This window comes from Ornithodoros turicata, unplaced genomic scaffold, assembly GCF_037126465.1.
Source record: "Ornithodoros turicata isolate Travis unplaced genomic scaffold, ASM3712646v1 Chromosome28, whole genome shotgun sequence".
Lineage (NCBI taxonomy): Eukaryota > Metazoa > Arthropoda > Arachnida > Ixodida > Argasidae > Ornithodoros > Ornithodoros turicata.
The window spans coordinates 1699912-1725893 of NW_026999351.1; the positions used below are offsets into that span (position 1 = coordinate 1699912).

Sequence of the window (25982 nt, forward strand, 5' to 3'; positions counted from 1 at the left end):
AAGTCCAGTTATATGTTCTCAACCTGTCCAGGGGTGTTTTGTTTGTGTACAGTCCGAAGGAGACACAGACTGTGGTAGTCACTCGGGATGACTCGTTTCTTTCAGAATTAATCCCAAAGCTAGACTATTTTTACTTTACATATCTCCTCAATGAGCTCAGTGAGACCGAATAAACTTGTGGCTTATATTATTTGAATATCAACATTTGCTTTATTCTGTAGCAATGTTCTAACAATTGGATAAATGATGCTCAAATGGAAGCCAAAGGTGCGTTACTGACTTCAGTGGTTAAAAGGACAGTCTCGTGCCAACACTGTTGTTTCAAAGCCCCACTGAAATTACGTTCCATAGGGTTTAGAGACATATTCACTGCACTGGGACACATTTTTTGGACTGGAGTGCACGAGTTGATGATAGGACGCTCAGGACTTGTCCTCGCTACAAAAGCTATGCCGCTCCGGGGTTTTCACTGTCAGAACGAAAGACAGGAAGTCGCCCGTGTGGATGAAGTTTGGTGACAGCTTTTTTTGTTGGCCTTTTTCTTTTCTTTTTGTGGTCGTAATACCCTCTACTACAAAAAAACATTTTCTCCTGTATACGAAAAAACACCCTCGAGATGTTTTAGTATGTTGTAGAGCAAGGCTCGTTCTATAAAACTGCGTTGATTTCAGCCGTATCTTCCAACCTCTTCATTGCGTGTTTTACGCTCGATTGTAGCGAATTTCAGAAAAATCGCATACTTCCTCTTTTTTTCCTGCAATGGCTGTGAAAGTTACGTGTCTGGCGATTTTTCCTGTTGAAGTATTCCTTGGGGCCTTGGCAGGAAAAAAATATTCATTAAAGTTTAATAGTTTGATTGTCCACAAAAAAATCGCGAAGTAGGAGGAAAATTGCGAAACTTCCGGCCTTTGTATCCCTGCACCGATTACAGCACGACAACCGGGATTTGGATGCTGTGTAGAGCATAGTTTCCTCTATCCGCAAAAGAAAACCACACAGTTCTAGGTGCTTTCTATGAGCCGCACCTGCCGTTCACGCCAGGCACGGTTTTCGCCAGCGCTGCGAACTTTACTCGTGTCTAGCACCCGCCACATTGAGATTTGGGAAGAAATGTTTCGTGGTGTGTCGTTTTGCACTATTAGCGACTGCTAAAAAAAATTTTCGTAAAAATTCGGATCGTTTTGTGGGGGCCGACCAGGTCAGCTGGATCAATTGCGTGGAATCGTCCAGCAGCACACTCCGGCATACACGGGACGGTAGTTTCGCCTTCCGTCGACAGGGGAGAAATTGGCGCTGGCGTCGTTCCGCTAAACTCCAGGCGCGCGCCCCTATTGGTAGAGCCCTGGACCGGTAATCCAGAAGATGTGGGTTCGATCCCTACAGCTGGTTAACCTTTTCAGTGACTTTCATCTTTCGTCGTTGATTTCTTAGGCAATTTGAGGCTTTGTATCTGTCCATTCTATGTTGTTCCAGTCTCAGAACATCAGTTTATCTCTTGTTCAACAGGTGCCGCTTGCGTCGATTTCCGTCGTATGAATGTGTATCAGTGAGCAAAAATGTAATAGTGAAAGGAGGATGAGTGAGAGAGAGTGGCTGGTTTGTCGTCCCTTCAGATGACGCACCCCGAAAGTCGCTGGAGAGGCGTGTTAGCTTAGCTCAATTGGTAGAGCCCTGGACCGGTAATCCAGAAGATGTGGGTTCGATCCCTACAGCTGGCTAACCTTTTCAGTGACTTTCATCTTTCGACTATTAACCTCGCTTGTAATGTACATCGTCGCTTCACCGATGCAGTCGATCCTCTCCTGCCGCCATTTGCAATGCGTCCACCGTCTGCAACAGAATGTACTTCGATTGTCAAACACGAGTGAAACGCAGGTGTCGTACGATGCATCACAGCTAGGTTGACTTACCCTGAAAAAACATTAGACCTGTACTTAAAAAGCAAGGTGTCATCCTTCTCAAAAGCGAGGTTGCAACGCAGACAGCGGGCGGGAAGGAACGTACTGCGGGAGAATACGTTGTGCCATGTCACTCCTCACCGGAGGAGCGTGGGGCAACGTAGTACGCTCCATCGAAGTCACGCATATTCAGCCGGCACACGCATTATTCAACAAGCACACCAGTACGAGGTTCAGGTGGCACACAGATTATTCAAAGGGCACAAAGCCGTTTCATACCGACGTGACGGCTTTGTACCTGCTGAAATTTGGCGATGAGGTTCGCTGGGCTTGCTATTTGATTACCGTTACGGCTGTTTCCAGACGGTTACGGCTGTGTACCCGCTGCACTTTCTGAGGGAGCTTTTTTAACTGGCACATGTCCGTCACAGGATTTAGAGTGTAGAGCTTGCAGAGTCTGTCTGGGTCAGGCAAGGTGTGCCTAGCGAAGTGAATTGCTGGCGGAACTGCAACGGCTGTCTCTGCCGGGCCGTTCTAGTACAGAAATATGTGATTCTTCGATTGTGGTCGATAGAGTATCATGATATCTTCATTGTGTCCTTCATTGTTTAAGTGTGCTGACTTGTTTCAGACGGGTACGAAGATAAAACAGGACCCTGTGGAGGACGTTTGCTGCCCAACATCTACTACGACCCTCCCTTTTCCTACCTAGCTGTTACAAATTGTATGTGGTCCAACACCCTGGTCAGGTACGTCTTTTATGCGGGAATACGCAAATTCAGTGGAGTATACACTAAGTACACACTATACACATAAGAGAACATGCGTAGAAAAGCTTGCCCATGGGGTCCATGACGACGAAGCATGACCTTATAGGTAGTGATGAGTGCGGGCACGAAAGTTCGTACCCGCACACGTACCGCAACCGCACAACCCGCATCCGTACCTGAACATCCCGACGCCTATCCGCATACCAGCCGATATACCCGCAGCCCAATGCGTACTCATATATGAATTATATGCCACATGATCGTGACGGCACGAAATGAGTTATTGATACTGAGGACAATGTCCTTCCTTTAGCGAGCCATTTTTCCAACGCGTACGCTGTGGCCACTGCGGACATGGTTGCCAGCTTACTGATGCGAAGTGTACCAGTCTTGGTGTCGAAAGATAGCCGAAGTTAGCCCTATGTGGGAAACAATAACAACAACTTTATTTTGAGATGACGAATTGGATGTGGAACGTCTTGTAAAGTATTTTGGGCCAAATGTTCGAATGAATCGGGTCATACACCCCAATCCAACGGGTTGGTTCTGCGCCTGCTGGTACTGCGGGTATACCTCCGTAATCCGCTGAGGCAGTGCGAGTCTACCGGCACCTTGCCCGCAACCCGCGATGACACGGAATTGTGTACTCGAAAATAACAAACTTGCGCGGGTACCCGCGGCTATCCGCGGGTTTACCCGCACTGCAGTCATCTTTCCTTATAAGCACAACGACAAGGACGCGACGTAACAACACAACGCCAGCCTGTGTTGTGTAGTTAAGTAGTCTAGAAATGTAGCCCACCTAGCAGTGCCTATCTAGCAAAACAATTGCTAGATACGCTAGCTAGCGTATTTAGCATCAACAAACAAGACCGCCCCCGTCCCCGCCCCATCCCGCTCTTGCGAATGTTAATTAGGGCTAAACCTCGTGAGCGCCAGCCCACAGATACCGACCTCACTGTATCATCTGAGGAATTAACCACGTGGGCACCAGCCCACTTTCACGACTCTATCTGGTAAGCCATCCCTGCCACATGCCTTTCTTAATATTATAATTAGGTGCACGCCCTACTGTGTTGGAGTAAACCACGTCAGAGTGATACCGACCTCACTGTGTCATCTGAGGAATTAACCACGTGGGCACCAGCCCCCATATCGTAAGCCAGCCTCCAGCAAGTCCCTCGCACGCGCAACACGCGCTTCTTATTATAATTAGTTTGCATGCACACCTACTATGTAAATAACTAAGACTGGGCACGCGCCTCAGTCTTATAAAAACGGTGCATGCAAACGGAGATTAGTCAGAACAATAATTAGGTGCACGCCCTACTGTGTTGGAGTAAACCACGTCAGAGTGATACCGACCTCACTGTGTCATCTGAGGAATTAACCACGTGGGCACCAGCCCCCATATCGTAAGCCAGCCTCCAGCAAGTCCCTCGCACGCGCAACACGCGCTTCTTATTATAATTAGTTTGCATGCACACCTACTATGTAAATAACTAAGACTGGGCATGCGCCTCAGTCTTATAAAAACGGTGCATGCAAACGGAGATTAGTCAGAACAATAAAAAATGGCAGACCAGTTCTACATCAATTTACTCTCAAACGCGGTTGAACCAGCCCACGAAGCTGTCGTTATACTTCTTAATAAGTTTACCTCCACCCTCTCGCAGATTTTAAACCTGACCAGTTGTGGCTGACCACGTGGGGGCACCAACCCCTTTGCTTGCCTGTAGGATGCACTCACTGAATGTCATCTTAATTGTGTAGTTCCATCAGAATGATATACCTCTTGTTTTAAACAAACTACGTTAACAATGAATAATTAGCTTAGTTATGAAATCAGAAATGTGCCATAACCGTTCATCCATCTAAGGATCTTAGTAAAACATAATAATAATAAGATTACGAAGATTAATTTTTTATGGATAGTTGCACAATTCTTACTCGATCCTGCAAAAGCGTATACGAAGAGGGGAGTCAAGTCCTGTAGATCTCATAAACAAAATACAGAGGAAGCGTGGACCTCCACGTGAAAGCTTGTACAAATTAAACTTAAACAAAAATCTTCAGTGTCGGCTTCTGTGTTTTGTTTATTGGATCCCTGCAAGGATAAAACGATAGCTCGATTCATACATGGCACAACATTGTTCAAATATTTTTTTTTCTTATTACGTTTAAAGTCGACAAGTAGGACACCTCGCTATCGTCTGCCTAATGGAAATGGTTGATCAGCCAATCGACTCCTTCCGAAGTGCGAAGAGACAGTATATACTTAAACTTCAGAGCGCTAAGAGCGTAACCGAAAAAAAAAAAGAAGGCCTACAGCTCTGATCTTCGACAACCGATCGAAAAAAGAAAAAAAATGCACCGGCCGCCGCCACAACATCGTTGCGAATTGCAAGGATATGGCGTAGCTAGTATTGAGATGTGATTATGGACAGGGTGCTAAGGGCGTGTAACCGACAAAAGGCTTACCGCTTCGAAATTCGACATCCGACGCATCATGGGGGAACATCATGATATTCATTGTAGAGATTTCATTAAACATGCTTGGACTTGTAGTCGACCAGGCTACCTCTCCCTATTAATCCGTTTTGTGTACGACACGGATTAACTCTCGAGAAATGATAAGATCACTTTTTTCCGTATTCCATCGTTAGCGACGCTTTGCATATTAGACGACGGGATGGCTGAAGGTCACGCTGTTTCCACTCAGACTGTGATATCTCTTCTGCTGATTTGCATGAGCACGCGAGCAAGTCGAATAAACGCTCGAAGATACACGATGTTATTGCAATAGCAAGCATTTGCATATAAGACAACTCGTTGGATAAAGGTCGTACCTTTTTACTCTAGCCGGTGTCGCCTTTGCAACTCGAAGACAGGAAAAATAATTACTATGCGATACATGTTGCGCCGCAGGTAAAAGAAGAAGAAAAAAAGACGCAGTATACTAATGACAGCCACCTCCATGCTGACTGCTTTGATTTCTGAACAGAGCGAGCCAGCCCGGGTAAAGCCGTAATTACCTCTCAAGGATAAACGATAATATCACTTTCCTCATCACGTCTTTGGGGCGAGACGGTCGACGCTGCACTCTCATAGGCAAACGAAGCGACTTCTATATAAGACGGTTCGTCCGCAACGCTTTCCGGACTGAGCTGGAATGTCAAGTGAATGCCACTTGATTGTTTTCAGGTGGATTCACTTGACATTCCAGCTCAGGTTTTTCCGTGCGGGTGTTTGACTGGAAAAGCAGACTAAGGTGAGTACATGCTTTTTTCTCTTCTCTTGTTATAAGTTCTTCCCCTGTGAGCGTGCAAGGTCACAGCCATTTATGGAATGCATGTAGGTGAAAGAAAAAAAGAAATGAGGTTCATTCCTTCCCGCTGCCGACATGCAATCTTTGTGATTTTAAAGTGCACCTTCTTAGATCATCGCAGTAGATGAAATGAAAAATAAACGATTGCAAACAGTACAACATTATTTTTTTATTTAGGACATTGCATTGCGTTGTATGTTTTGGAGGACATTGCTAATTTACAAGTCGGCTTCACCTAACTTCTACGTGCGTTGCGGGAAGTCAACGTTAGGAAATGCTCAGTCTTGCTGGATTGCTTGTTTCTTTGCATTTCAATTCAGCGGAACGGTGTTTTTTCTAATTGTTTGACTTTGGTTCTTCATAAAACATATTTTCCAGTTCATCGTCTTTGTTGTAACTACTCCGACGAGGTTGAAGGGTCATCTCACATTTTGGGCTTGTAAGATCGACTTCTTCTAAGCATTTTTTTAGCTTCTCTTTTTCATTTCATGTTCGGGTAACAACAGAACACTTCACCTGCACGTCAATGGCAAACAGGTCAGAAAGAAAGGAATGTGTCTACCTTCATTTGTGAGATGTAGCTAGTCTTCACCCAACTCCTACGTGCATTGGGGGAAAGCCTACTTTAGGAAATGTTCAGTCTTGTTACTGCATGTTTCTTTGCATTTAAACTTAGCGAAACGGTGTTTTTTTTTTATCGTTTGATTTTGCTTTGACATAAAACATATTTTCCAGTTCATCTTCCTTCTTTTGCCGTAACTACTCCGAAGAGGTTGAAGGGAACAGTTTGAGATCTTCCTTGACAACAAGGCAAAAATGTGTGCTATACAATGGAGAAGAGGTGGAAAACTTTTTTTTTTCAAGTTAATCCACTCGGGATTCCAGATGAAGATTTTTTTTCTCCGTGAGAGTGTTTGACTGGAAAGACAGACTGTGGTAAGTACATGGATTTGCCCTCCTCTTTTGCAATACATATACTATATATAATGCTTTTCTATGAACATGCAAGTCATTTATGGAAATGCAAATATGAGGAACGACAAGGTTTCATGCCTCTCGCTTTCAGTGGCGACATGCAGGTCTTTGTGATTTAAGGAATGCTTTCCTAGCCCATCACAGGAAGTGAAAACGTTTGCAAACAGTTATTTTTTTTTTATTTAGATACAAGGACAGTGAGATCACAGCCCTTTTAGATAGTGAGATTCCATAGCCAGAGTGATGTCGACCAATTGTTCTGCCAAGAGAGTAAATGTTGCCTGGGCAGCGGCGAAGTTTTAACTCACGTTCTAAGCACAAACAGCATACATCTGAGCATTCGTTATCGTAATAGGTCCTTGTAAGATTGGCTGTCTCTAAGCATTTTTGCAGCTGGCGTGTTTCGTTTCGTGTTAGGGTAACACCAGAACGCTTCGGTTTACCGTTTTCACTCCAAATGCGTACCACAAGCAAGTCAGAAGGGCACGAATGTACATAAACATATTTTTCCAGTTCAGCTTCTTTGCTGCAATTGCCCTGATGAAGCTGAAGGGAAGAGGATGGAAGCTTCGTTAGCTCGATGATCACCACAACAAGCAAAAACGTGTGCCACACAACGGAGAAGAGAACACACAAACATCTATCCATGTCTGTTCACTCACAATGAAATGAGAGGGCTTAGTACAAATGTACATTTTTATTTCCCTGATACATGAGCGGTGATTATTTTTTTTATGCTCCATTGTGCACCAGTCGATGTTTGAAGAGGTCAAGTGTTAGCTTGCTGATGTAGCCTGTTAAGTAGTGCCAACCTTCAGACTCGGCTTGTTCCATGAAACATAGACTCTCGGCAGCAAGATGCATAGCGTCAACCTCGTCAGCATATGTCAAAATTTCGTCCACGTGACGTGACCATTCAGCAAGTAAGGCAAAAGGTGATTCCGAGGCAAACGTACAGGCGGTGTGAACTCTGGCATACATTGTTTTTGCAGTTTTCCAAGTAACCCTGTCAGGAGGTTGATCTGGCAGCGCTTGAAACAACACCATATCCGTCACAATTTTAAAAGCTTCCACGAGCGAAGTTTTGCCTACTTGTGTTAACCCACATTCCAATATCTCTTTGTAGGAGACGTGTTTGAGACGACACACAGGCTGCATCCGAAATTCGTGTGTGTAACCTCTTCTCCATCTGCCACACACATCTCTACCTAGCACAGGCTGCTCTTCATCTGCGTCTGATGATGACAACCATGCGCCATCAAGCCGAGGATCAACCTCAGGCCATGTTGTGTCATCGGCGGCTGACTTGTCTTGACTGGTCATTACAAACCAAGGTAATTTTCTGCGATCCACTTCTTGTCCAGACTGCCAGTGAACTGAACCAAGTACTGAAGCTTCCCATTTCTAACTCGTCGTTTTATGATCTTCTCTACTTTTGGAACCTCTCTCACTCGTACAATTTCACTCTCATAAAACCCACCAATGATGTCTTCATTTTTAAGATCACGTAATAGGTACGTGTTAGGATACCCTAACTTGATCGCTCTCACCACGAAGAGTTCTGACGTAAATGACCCTAAATAACGTTTTATTAGCTGATGTCTGTATTTTGCTATTCTCACTACGTCTCCAACGCTGTAGCGTGGCTTTTTTGGTGGTCCAACCGGGCTGGGGTACAGTCTCTCTCGGAAAATGTGCTCGTTTTCTTTCTTTACGTCCACTGGTCTGGCAGAAAGCGATCTGTGTACGCGATTGTTGTAAGCTTTCACTACTTGAGGTAAAATGTTCACATATCGCTTGTGACCCTGGAATGTGAAGATACGGTACAGTGTGGTCACAATTGTTCGCTGACATCGCTCGGCGATACTGGCCTTCATAGGAGAATTTGTATGGATGAGCCGGATCCCCCTTGCTTTCAGAAACTGTTGTACCACCTTGTTTGTAAATTCTGTTCCACGATCTGTGTGCAAAAGCTTGGGTGTCCCAATTCTTTTAAAGGCAAGTTTAAAAGCTCGAATAACCTCGGGAGATCGTTTATTACGAATAGGTACAATGGCAAGAAGCCGAGAGAAAGCATCTATACAAAAGAGCAAATAGCGAAAACCATCGTTCTGGTTCTTTAGACTTTGCAAATCCTTTAGGTCAGCCTGGAATAGTTCACGAAGTCCAAGTGCAATGGTTTTTCGAAACTTCGTGGGTCGCTTGTATTCCTTATGCAAACTGTACACATCACTTGTCTCCAGAAATTTAGTGACTTTGTCCTTCTTTTCGCCTATGGCTCGAGCAAGTCTCTGCACTCCACCAAAGCTGCCGACATGTTGCGGGTCATAGTAGGCTGCCATTAGTACTTCTTCCTACTGCAAACTCTAAGAGCATCGAGTGATAGATAAGCGTTGATTGTAGCTGAAACGTCTCCTCTCATCCAGGGAGGTTGCCTGTTGTGAAGTTCGTACTTCAAAAGCTCAACAATAGATGAGTGTGGCACCACCTTTCCGTGACAGATAACTCTTCCGTACTCGTCGTAAGCCAGAACCGTTGTCATCAGCTGAAGCATAGCTAATACCTTTTTATGATGTCTTGGAGGGAAGTGTGACAGTATTTTTTCTTCTTCGAAGTAGCCTCTCTCCTCGGAGTTCAGTACGGTGTCCATGTGAGCTGTCGTGCGCGCTTCGCGGCTCGTGTGAGCGGTGGTGACGCACGTCGAGGTGTGGAAGCTTCACTTACGGAATGAGGTGAAGGAGTGGCCAGAGTTTTCTCTGCTGTATGTTTTTGAAGACGAGATGGGTGCACAATAAGTGCTGGTAAGTTTAGCTTGACCAATAGCGGCAAAATCCGATCAAAATAGGGTGGTCTTTGAACATTTCTTGCTTTCGTCACGAGATAGTATACGAGGTCAATTATATTAGTATTGTCTACTCGCTCACCGTCGACAATTATCTGAAATGTTTTCCTATCCCATGAGATCGTTGGTTCCAGAAGACGTAATAGGTTTTCTGATCTGATTTTATAGCCACTGCTCATGAAATCAACGACAGTATTACTTTTTTCCTCGGTCTGTGTTTCCTCTTCTCTCGCTGTTGTTGAACCCAGTGTAGGTGTGCTCTCACTCACAGTGGGATGTAGCAAGGAGTGAAGATATTGGATTATCTCTTTTGCTTTGATATCGTCTGGTTCATCTTTCTTCAATATCTGTGGGATGGGGGTTTCCCGGTAAGGCACAAGCTCGTATTTCTGCATCGACTACACTCCGATTGCTTTTGCTATCGCCCTTCCACCTAAAGTCGAGAGGAGACCCAGCAAAGGTGGCAAAAGGAACTGTAGAAAACCACCAGATTGTTGCAATACCTTTCGAACTTTCTTCACTCCTGTAGTGTCTCGTTTTGCCAAAAAGCGGATAGGTGTTGCATAAGGTTGCAACTGATTTCTCACTCTTGGAGCTACCTTAATGTTTCCTTTACAAAGATTCATACAAATCTCTCGAATAGCAGTTAGTTGCTCTCTCGTAGCATGTTCCAGGAGAAAATAACGTTGCTCCGGCAACTTTGCATCAGCAAGCAACTGAAGGAAATGAATATTCTTCTTGACACGTTTCATGTTTTATATACTATTTGTCGCTGGTCGTCTGGAAATATATTAGTCCACACCCTAAATTGGTCTGAACAGTTTTGGGATAGGTCAATTACAAGGTATGAATATGGTTTCTTGCAAGCATCTTTATATATACTTGGCAGTAGTTCACTTTTCTTTCGACCAAACAGTTGTCGTGAAAGTATTTGCATTTGGTCCGCAGTGCGGGCGGAACGACATAAAATTAAGGCACTGCTGTTAAACTGAATGCATCTATACAGAGGATCATTAATAAATAAATATTGTGTTATGAAAATAGCTGAACAGTTGAGGTGGTGACAGCCAGCTACATAAAAATTGCAGATTTCTTTGAGCCTTTGTTTGTCGGCTAAGCAATCATCAAATATAATTAAAGAATTTCTTACAGTATCAAGATTAGTAGGAATATCCTGACTGAAGGTTACCTCTGGAAAATTATCAAAGATTGGTTGTTTGTACAAGTATATGTACAATATATGATCAAATGGTTTGTCGAAGACAGCAGCTCTATGTTTAATTAGACGTGTAACAAGTGTCGTCTTTCCACTCTGGCTTTGACCTGATATGGTCATTGAGACCGGAGTGGTAAACTATAAGGTCCAACCTCAGCCATCTTTTGCAAACGAATGAAGCATGCTATGAAATCACAACATTACATAAAGGAAGGTTACAGCAAAGACGAGCCTGTACATCACTCTCAGATTGGCTAAACTGAAATACAGACCTTCAAGGTTGTAGACATTCAAGGTTGCGCACAGCCGTGTTAGTTATCAGACCAGGAGCATTCCATAATGGAAGGTTACAACAAAAAGCAAAGACAAGTCTGTGCTCTAAGCTTGCCCAAAGTCGAAGTACACACGTTCAAGGTTGTAGACATTCAAGGTTGTGCATGCAGGTATGTTAGTTACCAGACCAATGAAGTTAGATAGGACACGCTGAAACATGTCTTCACGTATAACGTTGCAAGGATGTAGACGTTCAAGGCTGTGCACACATGTTAGAGAGCTGCATGCAATCGCTATATAAGAGCGGACATAGAGAGTGGTTCTTCATTCAGAACGTCAGACTGAGGAGGTGTGTTACATATTCCTGTGGAAGATGTAAGAGTTTACAAATCTATTCTTCTCTTTCAGTTCATTCTATACAGCAAGAGGAGAAAGCAAATTGTCAACATAACAGCGAAGCCTCCATAACACAAGTAAGCTATGTCATCCGTCATGGAAAAGTTGGATAAACTGAAAAAATGTGGTGACGGTGAAATTCAGAAAATGAGCAACATACCCAAAAACGAAAAGTTCGAAGTGCTGGACATTCAGAAAATTGACACTATGTATGGCGAGGCCGTATACGTGGAGCTCCGCATGGAAAACGACAAGCCAGTGAAAGTGTATCTACCTGGACGCTTCAAAAAATTGTCGGAGGAAGAGCTAGAGGAAATGCGACTGCTTCCAAATCTCAAAATGGAGAAGAAAGAACGGTTTACCAAAGATGGTAAAAAAGTCATTTCGCCAGATATTATCTTCACCAATTCGAAGAGAAAGTGATGAGATATGGTGACGTGTCACTTATGCTCCCAGCACGAACGGCAGTATTATGCAACAGCATTAGGTCTTCAGATTCACTTGGCAAATGTTCACAATCTTCAAGCCCCCTGCATTCCTTTTTGTGAGACTTTGTGCACACTGCGAAACTATACTAATCGGTTCGAGCTACATTTACACGACAGGGACGTTAGCGGACATGATGTTACAACCTTTTTTCACGAGTACAGACAGTACATTGCTGATGTCTTACGACACTTTGGTTTCCCACTGCGCTATTTTGTATTGCTTAAAGTGGAACTTGGTCGTCACACGCCAGACGATGAGTTACAGCTCGAAATTAGTTTCGTGCCTTCCAAAGTAGTGACAGTATGGTCAGAGGCAGATGTAGAACCTTCTATCACTCAAGTGACTGCTGAAATAGCACAAAATTTGGAAAACCTCGAAGTAGAAGGTTCAGGTTTTTTTCTCTTTCGCATTCATGCCTGTATCATGAACATTGGACGTTTGATGCCTCAACTGATTGGATGTGCCCAGTTTGAGTTACCGCAAGAATTGAAGCATAAGTTTCGTTCTCTGTTGTGTGTGGACTTTGGTTTGCATGAAGATGAGCAGAACATGTGTTTTGCCTTCTCTGTAATAGCTGCACTGCATCCTGCTACTGGTTATCGCAGGCGTAGGGCATCTTCGTACAGACCATATATTTCTGAGTATGTTTTTCCGAAAACATTCCCGGTAGCTTTCCCAAAAGAGGTTGAAGCATTCGAAAAAAATAATGGTATCAGTATCAATGTGTACGCCTACGAAAGGGAAGACAAATCTCTGTACCCCATCAAGGTTGTCGATGACGAGCGTGAGAAACATGTGGATCTGTTGCTAATCGACTCTCATTTTCTGCTTATCACAAATTTTAATGGATTATTTCAACCTAGCGGACGGTTTCATTGCAAGAGGTGTATGATGGGCTTCTCATCAGACAGAATCCTCAGTGATCATTTAAAGATGTGTTTGCATCAGAAGGTTGCTAAGACAATTTACCCTAAGAAGGGAGAGACGGTAGCATTTGCCGGGGAACATCTCATGTCGGAAGTCCCTTTCTACTGTGTATATGATTTTGAAAGTGTTTTGTCACCTTGTTTGGAGGAAACAAACGTGTATGAGGATCACTGTCCTTCCTCATTTTGCCTTTTGGTTATACGTGCATCCGACTCACACGTGTTGCAAAAGCATCTTTTCCGTGGTCCTAATTGTGTCACAGTATTTATGGAGCTGCTGCGGAAATTGCATGACGAAATTTTAGGATGGATACATGCTTTTGCACCTCTAGAAATGACTGAAGAGAATGAGCGTCAACATACAGCAGCCACTCATTGTAATATCTGCAAAGAATCCTTTGCTAAAAGACAAAAAGTTCGAGACCATGACCATGTAAGCGGAGAATTTCGACAAACACTATGTCAGACGTGTAACCTGAAACTGAGAGTGCCACCCAAGATTCCAATCATTGCACATAATGCTAACTATGACATGAGTTTTCTCCTGTCTCATTTACATCTGCTTAAGAAGTCAGACATCAACGTGATTGCCACCAGCTGTCAAAAATTTAAAGCAATTGACATCGGCTCTTATCGATTCTTGGACAGTTTGAGTTTTCTGAACGCAAGCCTTGAAACACTGGTGAAAAATCTACGTGATAAAGGTGAATCCAACTTTCAATGCCTTCGCCAGTTTTTTCCAAATGAGGAACACTTTCAGCTGGTTGTTCGTAAGGGGGTCTTCTGTTATAACTTTGTCACCAGTTTTGAAGCCTATGATGAGCCTTCGCTACCACCTCGAGATAAGTTCTTTAACATTTTGAATGGAACCGAAGTAAGTGAACAAGACTACAACCACGCGCAGAATGTGTATGAAAAATTTCGGCTCAAGAGTCTTGGAGAGTATTCGGACTTATACCTTCTGACAGACACACTGCTTTTAGCAGATGTGTTTCAGAACTTTCGAAAGTGGACACTCGATGTGCACAAGATTGAACCGTTTCATTTTGTATCCCTTCCAGGATTAAGCATGTCTTGTGCACTAAAAATGAGTCAGGTAGAACTAGAACTAATTAACGACCCCAACGCGTACCTGCTCATCGAGAATGGCTTACGAGGAGGTGTCACACAGTGCTCCCTGAGAAAAGCAACTGCGAATGTGCCAGGAACAGAACAGTTTGATCCCGAAAAAGAAAAAAAAATAATTAACTACATTGATGTAAATGGCCTGTATGGAGCAGTCATGAGAGAACCATTGCCTTACGGAGGATTTGAGTGGCTCACTGAGGAGGAAATTGTTAACTTGGATATAGCTCAGATACGAGATGATAGCCCTGTGGGTTACTTTCTTGAGGTAGACCTAGTGTATGACCGAGCAACTCATGAACACCACAGAGATCTTCCCGTTGCCCCTGAAAAAATGTCCGTTCGTTATGAGCTATTGTCAGACTATCAGAAGGCGCTCATGAAGAAGTTCAATCTTCCACAGAAAGCTACCGAAGCAAAACTGTTGCTAACATTATTTGATAAAGAGAGGTACTTTCTCCACTATCGCAATTTGCAACTGTATCTGCAATTGGGGTTGCGTCTCACTAAAGTTCACAGGGTTCTCAAGTTCAATCAAAAGCCCTTTCTGCGATCCTATGTCGACTTCAATCACGAACTTCGGAAGCGAGCTACAAACGCATTTGAGAAACAGCAATCAAAGCTAATGATTAATAGTGTATATGGCAGGACATGTATGCAAGTCAGGAAATTCGTAAATTGTCGCCTCACAGTAACAGATGAGCAAGTGTTGAAGCTTCTACGTAAACCAAACTTGAAACAGTTCCGCCCTCTGAGCTCTCACGTCATCTTGTTCCAATTTAGTCAGTCTGTTCTTCGCATGAAGCAACCGCTGTACCTGGGCTTCACAATATTGGAATTGTCTAAGCTGAAGATGTTTGATTTTTATCATAACCATCTTCTCCGTGTAGCCCCTGATACACGACTGCTATACATGGACACTGATTCTTACATTGTGATGCTGAGTGACGATAAAGTACTCCACGAACTAGCTGACGAGCATCTAGACAACTCTGGATATGACCCTGATCACCCACTCTATTCGACAAAAAACAGGATGGTACTAGGAAAGTTTAAAAATGAGCTTCCTCGTGATCACATTCTTGGCTTCTGTTGTCTGAAGCCAAAGCTGTACGCCCTCGATCTGTGCAGCAAAAAGCAGTACAATCGCGCTAAGGGTGTTAAACAATGTGAAGCACAAAAACTCCACTTCTCTATGTATACGAATGCTCTCGAGCAGGGCACAATGCATAAAGTTAAACAGAACCTCATTGTGCACAAGGACAATGTCAACAAAAGTGTGTCAGTGACAAAAATAGCCCTCAATCCACTGGATACGAAACGCTTCATTTGTGATGATGGAATTGACACGCTACCTTTTGGCTATGGTTGAATTTTTTTAATGTGTACGGATTGGTCTCTCTAATGAAGCGATGGTGTTGGGGTGTGCACCGTCACGAGGTTTCATTACAGAGTTGGCATACGGGAGTAGGAGGGAACTCATCTGTTATCACCCCCGCAACAGATGTTGCCCTTCTATTCCTGGTCCCACAGAAAAAAATTGTAATAAAGATGTTACATCCATATAGCTATGGTTTGTCATATATTAGAACAATGTCATGTTAGAACCATGAACTAAAGCTATTGCATTATTCCACATCTATGGTTGTCAGTGTGGGATTACTTACAACTGTGAGTTAGGAGCTAGAGGATATTTGTTAGCCACGAGTGATGACTAAGCTGAGACCTGGTTTGATGAATTTCATGTCTTCCTGAAGTAATGTGTAGCTCTTGATGTGAGTGAAAGAGAGACAGTTTGCTTTCCCATATTGCTGCATGCATTTGCGATGGAAATAACAACTGACTTTGTCTGCAAGTCACTGTTTGTAAATGGACCGTCTCAGACGAATTTGATTATATGTGTGTGAAATAACCTGTTTTCTAAGAATTTGATTATAAGAGTATGTGATAACCAGTTTCTAATAGCATGTATGTAATCTATAACAACGTCTTTGTTTGCAAGTCAGTGTTTGCAAATAGCCTGTCTCAGATGAGAGTCACTGTTTGTAAATGATCCGTGTCAGAAAATTTTTGATTATACAGTCAAACTTCTTTACAACGAAACTCAGGGGACAGCAAGAAAAATTCGCAGTAAAGGTATTTTCGTTAAAAAGGATGTCCATTATTGGACCTATAGGGCTCCAGCAGGACCGCAAAAAAATTGCTGTAGTGGTATTTTCGTTAAAAAGGTGTTCGCTATAAAGGAGTTTGACTGCATGTGTATGAAATAACCAGTTTCTAATAGCATGTATGTAATCATCAACAATGTCTTTGTTTGCAAGTCACTGTTTGTAAATAGCCTATCTCAGATGAGATTTTTTTTTATTACCAATGATTCATTATATAGTGTGCAAATTAAGTTGACAAATAAAGCTCTTTTCAGGCAAACTGAAATTTTATTGAATGCTCATAGTACACTACAGCATGACATATCCTCTGTTTTTCTTGGGAAATTTTTTCGAACAAGTGTTTCTATCAATCTGTCATTGTGTCTGAAGTTGGTTGGTGAAAACTTCTGAGTGCACTCTTGAAGAGAGAAACCACAGGCTAGAAGACTACCTACATACAAGCAGTACAGTCCACATGTAGCAGATCCATATCCCTGAAGTCGTTTTGCATTGTAGTGAAAGGAAGATGTTGGGTGAATAAACTGGTAAATTTCTTTGCAAACTGGTCGTATGCCGTAGCTGTCGAAATAAGAAATGCTGTTGTTCTTAGAGATGTAACATAAGGTCCAGTGTTCTCCAGGAGAGGATCTAGGAGCTGTGTTTACAACATACAGCCCTGGTTCAGCTTTTTGACTTGCAATTTCATTGCATGCAAATGTTCCACGAAACAGTGGCCTTGTGCAGTGATTTCGAGCAAAGGCTGCATAAAATTCCCATTCCTCCATTTTTTTTCTATACGAATTTGACTCGTCTGTCTTTGTTGATTTCTAGCACACGAGGTGTTTCTGAAACAAAGAGAACTGTAACAGCCTCTGTAAGATTTCCACCAAATGTTAGGGTGAGACGAACATTGGCTTGTACCACTGGACTCAGCGACTGCACTTCCACATCTGGAGTGAGATGGTAGTAGAGCATAAACGTTTCTTTCTCATATGCAGCCGGAGCTAGAGGTATGTCTTTCCGCTTCAGCTTGTGAAGCAAATTCATATATCCTTTAGAGTAGATCGATCGTTGAAAGTCAAAGTCATCTGTGTACTGTTGTCCACCAACATCAAGCACAGCTCTCTTAAGCTTGAAATTTTCAAGTTTAAATGGATTCCTTTGTCTGTTACCCTGGTAGGCTTCACTTCTAACCATCAATACTGTCAGCTTTGAGGGAACTCGTTCACTGTAAAGGTCATCGAAAATCACTTGAGATTGATTTGGAGCAATTGTCCTGTACTTAATCTCTAATCCTCGAAGGAGGTATGATGCTGGAGTTGTCTGAAGTCTTCGTTCGATGCCTGACGAGTACACTTGGAGAAACCTGCACACGTCGCAGGTACAACACAATTCGTGAAAACTCTATAGTGTGTTTTTCAGTCTCGCTGGCAGGTGCAAGAAGTCGACAATCATCTGTGTTCTGACGAAGGACAACTCTTATGTCGACTCCATTGAGAAGAAACTTTTCCTGTTGACATATATCACTGAAGATAGGGGAATAAAGATCGCAGAGTGTCGAACCTTTGGTCCGTTTGTAGCGTGCAAAAATTCCTTTTGCCTCAACAGGAGCGGCAAAATTTTCAGATTCTCCCACTGGATCTGGTTCGTAGAGCATTGCAGAGAGGGTGTGAGTTTGAGTAACATTATTAGCATTTGTTATTATGTCCAAGTATGAACGATATGCATAATTTTCGAAGTTAGAAACCAGTGTCGAATTAAGGTAGACGTGGACATGATGAAAGAGCGAGGATGCAAATGCTTGCACAGGTATCACACTATCTGGTGTCACTGTACTGCCAACTGTACTTGATGCTGTATCTCCATTTTTCCGTACAATTTTGCATTGAATGTGTAGAAAACTAGACTGCAAGTCAAAGAATCCACCTCCGAGACCTGGAACATTATATTCGATTACACCACTTGCTGTAGGGGCAGAAACTGGAAAAAACTCCACATATTCTGACTTCTCCAAGGAAAAGTTTGTTGGAGGAAGAGAAAACAGTTCCAATTGGTTTGTGGTGCAGAGGCAGGAATTCTTATGTACTATTGCGATGCTAGACATTTTCTGTAGTAAAAAAATCGACCTTTCTTCGCTTCTTCAGGGATTTTACTGACCGACCCACCCTCTTACGTTTGCTTTTATTGTTGACAGATTGTTTTCTTTTCCTTCCTTTTCCTCTGAGCCTCTGAAGCAACTCGTCACGTGTTGAATGGATTGTACGACCAACTCCTTTCCTTAGAGCTTCTCTAAACGTTGATCCCTGCTTAACTTCTTCTGCTATGTGTCGTCCAGTGTCGAGGAGCTTTCGACCCACGTAGGGAGCTACCTTCTTCGTTAGTATAGGTATAAACTGCTGCACTAAATCAGAGAAATAACCAGATCCGACTTGATAAAGAGGAGCTGAATAATGTGGCAGTGGTTGATCACGTTTGCCCGTACCATAATGTGCTATGCAACAGGGTGCCTGTGTTATATACATTTTCGAAAATGCAGTGTCACTCCAACACGTCCTGAGCCGGCAATGAATGGAATGAAATCACCTATCTCGTTTGCCAGTTCGATTTGAATGGTGGTCAGTTCTTTTGCTATCACATATTTATAGTAAAGATTAGTGAAAGAATATGAAATCACTTCATTCCGACTCTGCACCCTGAAAGGGAGTAAACGGAGAAGAGGTGCCGTGATATCACCGACAGCTTCATTCTCGATGATGTCACTGTAAATAAATATATAATTTTGTGCTGGAAAAAGACAGACATCCCGCTGGGCTACAGCAAAACTTGAGAAGGTTGTCCTTTTTCCGAATCCAAGCATCAGAGCCAAATATGGATGAAATGTGACATAACCCTCGCTACGACCTTCCAGCTGACAAACTCCATTGTATGGATTATAAAACAAAACACGTGCACTTTCTGGTAGCCCTAGCTTTGTTCGGTATGCATGATTTATTGCATCAACTAGGTCCTTTCCCGACTCGTAATACCCTTCTGGAATTTCATATTTTGTTGTACATGAGCGGTACGTGATTAAAGTAATTTTTTCTTCTGTATCCTCTTGATACTTCAATACTTTTACTGGTTGACCTTCATCCACTTCCGAACATCCAATAATCTTTTCAGGAAAACCAAGCTTGGCAGAGAGGGCTAGGCTCAACTCAAGTCCGGTATTGAGTGGCAGTTGTAGCTCATAATGTCCAGTGACACGTAGAATCCTTGCTTGGCTTTTTAAATGTTTCGTTAGGAATTGTCGAATTGGTAAGATAATGTTTTCTCCTGCGCGAAACTTAATTTGCTCTGTTGTGAGTGTAGGAGCAAAGAGACTAGTTTCAGATATAGCGTTAACAGTGTCCGTGACGTTCTTAATTGCAAACGGGACATTCACCTCTGTCAGGGCAACTTCCCACTTCCCATCTAAGTGCACGGGATGAGCAAGTTTAACTCTGAACTTACTCATCGTGTTATTAGGAAATACATCGGTGGAAGCGTTTGAGAGTAAATTGATGTAGAACTGGTCTGCCATTTTTTATTGTTCTGACTAATCTCCGTTTGCATGCACCGTTTTTATAAGACTGAGGCGCATGCCCAGTCTTAGTTATTTACATAGTAGGTGTGCATGCAAACTAATTATAATAAGAAGCGCGTGTTGCGCGTGCGAGGGACTTGCTGGAGGCTGGCTTACGATATGGGGGCTGGTGCCCACGTGGTTAATTCCTCAGATGACACAGTGAGGTCGGTATCACTCTGACGTGGTTTACTTCAACACAGTAGGGCGTGCACCTAATTATTGTTCTGATTAATCTCCGTTTGCATGCACCGTCTTTATAAGACTGAGGCGCGTGCCCAGTCTTAGTTATTTACATAGTAGGTGTGCATGCAAACTAATTATAATAAGAAGCGCGTGTTGCGCGTGCGAGGGACTTGCTGGAGGCTGGCTTATGATATGGGGGCTGGTGCCCACGTGGTTAATTCCTCAGATGACACAGTGAGGTCGGTATCACTCTGACGTGGTTTACTCCAACACAGTAGGGCGTGCACCTAATTATAATATTAAGAAAGGCATGTGGCAGGGATGGCTTACCAGATAGAGTCGTGAAAGTGGGCTGGTGCCCACGTGGTTAATTCCTCAGATGATACAGTGAGGTCGGTATCTGTGGGCTGGCGCTCACGAGGTTTAGCCCTAATTAACATTCGCAAGAGCGGGATGGGGCGGGGACGGGGGCGGTCTTGTTTGTTGATGCTAAATACGCTAGCTAGCGTATCTAGCAATTGTTTTGCTAGATAGGCATTGCTAGGTGGGCTACATTTCTAGACTACTTAGTTACATACATCATTGTACTTGTTACAAAGTTGTTGTTGTGTTTCGTTGTAAAAAACTGTTTTCTCAACGCAATGCGGGCGACAAGAATACGTATCCGTAACGCATGCATTGCCTTCAGCAAAGATATTTCAACTTTGAACTCCAATTGGCCATGCAATGGGAGCACGAACTGCTTCTTGAATAGGTTCATTGATTTTCAGTCCAATGTGTGGCAAAAGCACAACTGATCGAAAATTTGATCCAATTGAAAATTTTCTAATTGGACCCTTTACTTTTTTTCGACTGGGACGATTATCCGAACTGTACTACCAGCATGCTCTGGTATGATGCACCTCCTTAATTTCATCACAAGGAATATAGCGTTTTTGAAACACAGCTGTTACACCCTTGTCTTGTGGCTTACACAGTGCGACTTCCGGTATACACTTCCTTAAAACTTTTCTTTTTTGGCAAGGTAAGACGTCCTGTAATAATGCGGTTCCCAATGTTTCGCTCTACTTGGAGTTCGTCAGCCTGGCGCTGCGCCAGGCTAACGAGCTCCAAGTAGAGCGAAACAGCTGTCCCTGGCTGGGAGTGCACGATCAAATTGTAAACATATGCTCAACGTGCAGCTACAGAGCTTCGGCTATTTTTTTGCTCTCTCTCTCTCTCTCTCTCTCTATATATATATATATAGTGAAAAAAAATAGCATAGGCTCTTTGGCTGCACGTTGAACATATGTTTATAAGTCCCAAACGTCGCCACACCAGCATTGGACAGCTGTTTCGGCCTTATTGGGCCTTCATCAGCAATGCGTAGGTGGGCGGCGTTTGAGCGAGTGGCGTCGGAAGGTCACGTGGAACGTGATGTCCTCCCGTCAGGGTGAGAAACTCACCTCTGAAAGCCCAGTGCGAAGCCAGTAAAGTATTAAGTGAAAAAAAAATAGCATAGGCTCTTTGGCTGCACGTTGAACATATGTTTATAAGTCCCAAACGTCGCCACACCAGCATTGGACAGCTGTTGGACAGACGAGGATTGGACAGGAGGATTGGACAGACGACGCCACAACAGCTGTCCAATGCTGGTGTGGCGACGTTTGGGACTTATAAACATATGTTCAACGTGCAGCCAAAGAGCCTATGCTATTTTTTTTTCACTTAATACTTTACTGGCTTCGCACTGGGCTTTCAGAGGTGAGTTTCTCACCCTGACGGGAGGACATCACGTTCCACGTGACCTTCCGACGCCACTCGCTCAAACGCCGCCCACCTACGCATTGCTGATGAAGGCCCAATAAGGCCGAAACAGCTGTCCAATGCTGGTGTGGCGACGTTTGGGACTTATAAACATATATATATGTTTATAAGTGAAATAATAAGACTTGGACTACAGATTACAGGAACGTTAACAAAAACTAATTTATTTAATGGGCAATTTAACACATAGATTAAAAAAAGAATGGTCGACGTTTCGACAGACAAAAAGTCCTCTCTCTCTCTTCTGTCCTGACTCTTTTTGTCTCTTTTGTCTCTTTTAGTCTCTTTTTGTCCTGATGAAGACAGTGCCACTGTCGAAACGTCGACCATTCTTTTTTTTAATCTATGTGTCACATTGCCCATTAAATAAATTAGTTTTTGTTAACGTTCCTGTAATCTGTAGTCTAAGTCTTATTATTTCACTTTTATTCAACTTCATAGCCGTCTGATATATTAACCTATTTGTTCTATATATATATATATGCAATACGCCACAAAATTTAGGTTCGAACGACCAGGATGTTGAATATAGATAGGGGAGAAAAGACACCAGAGACTGAAGTAGGGAGTAGGGGAAAGTTATTTATTAAGCTGGCATTTAAACTAATGGTCTGGGGAACTCTACGTCTCGGCGGAAGCTCCGCCTTCTTCGGGACTGAGAGGAAAATCTCTGCACAAGGTCTTTTAAAAGGTTACAAAAGTGTCGTCACAGTTGGTACAATTCCACTGCGAGGCAGTCGTTAGTGAGTCATGTTCTGGAAGATTCCGGAAGGTTCCTGGGTCATCGGCCGGGGAGATTACGTGTCAGAGCCTTGGGTCGCGCTCGTTGAAAACCTGTTGTCCGGGGTGTTCTTAGAGTCATTGTGTCCAGCTGTAAAGAAAAGAAGAAAAGAGGCAGCGGGCACTCCGAGGACATACAGAAAAAAAGTTATCCGGATATGCTTCTTACAGTTGATAGCACTCCTTTATCCTCATTTATTAGAGATTGGAATTTGTAGATCAAGTACGATTCGCGTTGCTCTCTGCAGCGATCGGATGTGAAATTTGACTCTAAAATAAAAAGTGCGACGTTATTAATGGAATGACCGGGTCGACTAAAATGGCGAGAAACCGGGAGGCTACCTTTTTTCGAAACATCTGATCGGTGGTTATTGAATCGAATCCTAAATGAATTTTTACTTTGACCTACATATTGCGCGGAGCATGTTGTACATTGAATGATATAAATAATGTTACTGGAGTTACAGTCAAAGTCGCCATTGATTTTAAGGGAGAAGTTGGAGTTTGTACTCTTGACCGCTGCCGTGCTTTGCATTGATTTGCATATTTGGCATCTTTTACCATTGCATGGATGGCATCCCGCCGTAGGTGTTAATGGTTTGGGAACTTTGGAGTTGACTAGTCTATCTTGGAGGTTGCGGGCACGTCTGTCGGTAACCCGTGGCTTCTCGGCAAATATTTGTCGTGTCCGTTCAGATTGCAGAAGGATGCTATGTTGGCGGTGGAGGATACTGTTTATATTACCCGCGCCTGCACCAAAGGTAAGAACAAGGTTTACGCGATCGCCCTTGGGTTCGTCGTTGCGTTTACCGAATAAGTTCCTCCGGTCTGCTTGTCGTGCTTTGGACAGGGCGTCTCTTACTAGACTGGGTGGAAAATTACGATTAACGAAGGTCTGCTCTAATTCCGCGGGGTTTTTGTTTAGAACATCGTCGTCCGAGCAGATCCTCTTGTATCGGAGTGCCTGGCTATAAGGAATGGCGAGTTTAGTATGGCGCGGGTGGCAACTGTTAAAGGAAAGATACTGCTGAGCATCAGTTTGCTTTCGGTACAGGTCAGTGGGAAAACCCTTCTCGGTTAAGGTTACTTTTACATCTAGGAAATTAACAGTCGTTGCCGAGAAGGAGTGGGTGAACTTCATTGCGGGGTGTACCAGGTTGAAATCGCGAATGAATCCTTTGAGATCTTCTTCGGAGTGTGGCCAAAGCATGAATATGTCGTCCAAGAAACGTTTGTATAGACTAGGTTTTTTGTCGCGCACGGCTAGAAAATTTTCCTCTAGTGCACCCATGAAAATATTTGCGTACGTTGGTGCCATCTTGGTTCCCATAGCTGTGCCATTTATTTGTAGATAGTGGCGGCCGTCAAATTCGAAGTTATTATTTTTGAGGATCAAGTTGAGTAGAGTTGGTAATACAGATGGGTCAACCGCGCGATCGGAGTACTTCAGATACGCCGCCTCCGCTGCTAGCACGCCATCCTCATGTGGGATGTTAGTGTAAAGGGAGGTAACGTCTAGCGTTACAAGCAAGCTTGCATTGGGTGGTTCACATTTGCTAAGTATTTCGAGGAAATGGTTGGTGTCCTTAATATATGAGGGTAATCGGGGAGGTATATCTTTATGGAGGTGGTCAACGAAGCTAGAAATTTTCTCCGTGGCGGTGCCGATTGAGGAAACTATAGGTCGCCCTGGGTTTCCTGGTTTATGGATTTTCGGTAACATGTAGAACCTGCCTGGTTTAGGGTTTTGGGGGGCTAGAAATTCATATAGGCAGGAGTCGATTATTTCACGCGCTTTTAGGGATTTTAGGGTTTTGGTGATTTCGGCAGCTATCTTATCTGTTTTATCACTGTCAAGCGGCTCATAGAACGTGTTACAGCCCAGTTGTCGGAAGCCCTCGTTAAGGTAGTCCTGTTTGTCCATCACTACGATTGCCCCTCCCTTGACTGCCCTTTTGATAATGATATCGCCACAGTTCTGTAAGTCGGAGAGGATGCGCTGCTCAGCTGCTGTTAAATTTGGTTTAGTTTTGCGGTTAGATGAATTGTTGTATGCGTCAAGTACATCCCTTTGAACAGCCTTGATGTACATATCCAGGGCTTTGTCGCGGTTGGCATCGGGTGTGAAATCAGAAGTTGGTTTAAAGGGATTCGGATTGGAGTAAGGTTTGTCGAAAAGATATTCTTTTAGGCGCATACGTCTTGCGAAATTCTCAAAGTCAAGATGGAGTTGGTATTCATTTAGTTTAGCGTTGTTGGGGCAGAATGACAGACCCCGATTCAGAAGTGAGAATTCTGAGTCGGTGAGGGTGCGGGATGACAAGTTCACAACGTTTTGTGATACAGTTACACGTTGTTGGACGGAAGAGGCCGCACCGTCCAATTCACCATCATGATCACGTTGAAGTGGGCAGTAATAATTGTGTAGAGGTGACCGGGTGTTTATTTACCGAGATACTTTCTGGAGGCGTTTCATTATTATCAGCTAAAATAGGTGAGCAGACTCCGTCCCTGGCAAGTTTTTTGTGTTTAGTTCTCGATACGAGCTGTTCACGGGACCTGCAAAATTTTGACAATTCTTCTTGATGGGCGTCGGATAATGTCACGACATTATCCGACGCCCATCGGGGTCTGTCATTCTGCCCCAAAAACGCTAAACTAAATGAATACCAACTCCATCTTGACTTGGACAATTTCGCAAGACGTATGCGCCTAAAGGAATATTTTTTCGACAAACCTAACTCCAATCCGAATCCCTTTAAACCAACTTCTGATTTCACACACGATGCCAACCGCGACAAAGCCCTGGATATGTACATCAAGGCTGTTCAAAGGGATGTACTTGACGCATACAACAATTCATCTAACCGCAAAACTAAACCAAATTTAACAGCAGCTGAGCAGCGCAGCCTCTCCGACTTACAGAACTGTGGCGATATCATTATCAAAAGGGCAGTCAAGGGAGGGGCAATCGTAGTGATGGACAAACAGGACTACCTTAACGAGGGCTTCCGACAACTGGGCTGTAACACGTTCTATGAGCCGCTTGACAGTGATCCAACAGATAAGATAGCTGCCGAAATCACCAAAACCCTAAAATCCCTAAAAGCGCGTGAAATAATCGACTCCTGCCTATATGAATTTCTAGCCCCCCAAAACCCTAAACCAGGCAGGTTCTACATGTTACCGAAAATCCATAAACCAGGAAACCCAGGGCGACC

At 43.5% G+C, this 25982-nt stretch overlaps 2 protein-coding genes across 6 annotated transcripts in view; both read left to right on the top strand.

Annotated features, from left to right (window-relative positions):
- Positions 1-254: 254 nt before the first annotated feature.
- Positions 255-25982, top strand: part of LOC135373654 (uncharacterized) — a 33465-nt gene continuing 7737 nt past the window's right edge. Inside the window, exons 1-2 of the mRNA XM_064606752.1 lie at positions 255-267; positions 2530-2647. Of these exons, the coding sequence (XP_064462822.1) occupies positions 255-267; positions 2530-2647 (131 nt within the window). The remainder of the gene's footprint in view (positions 268-2529; positions 2648-25982) is intronic.
- On the top strand, positions 5605-17720 carry LOC135373628 (uncharacterized). 5 transcript variants are annotated; one of them, XM_064606717.1, is made up of 4 exons: positions 5605-5939; positions 6503-6533; positions 6732-8305; positions 11711-17720. In XM_064606717.1, exon 4 carries the CDS (start codon positions 12128-12130, stop codon positions 15608-15610), a length of 3483 nt encoding a protein of 1160 aa, XP_064462787.1. In that variant the 5' UTR covers positions 5605-5939; positions 6503-6533; positions 6732-8305; positions 11711-12127; the 3' UTR covers positions 15611-17720. The 5 variants fall into 5 exon arrangements, with proteins under 5 accessions (XP_064462787.1, XP_064462792.1, XP_064462789.1 ...); XM_064606722.1 differs by having other exon boundaries at positions 5605-8305; positions 11711-12135; positions 12504-17720; XM_064606719.1 differs by having other exon boundaries at positions 5605-7906; positions 7964-8305.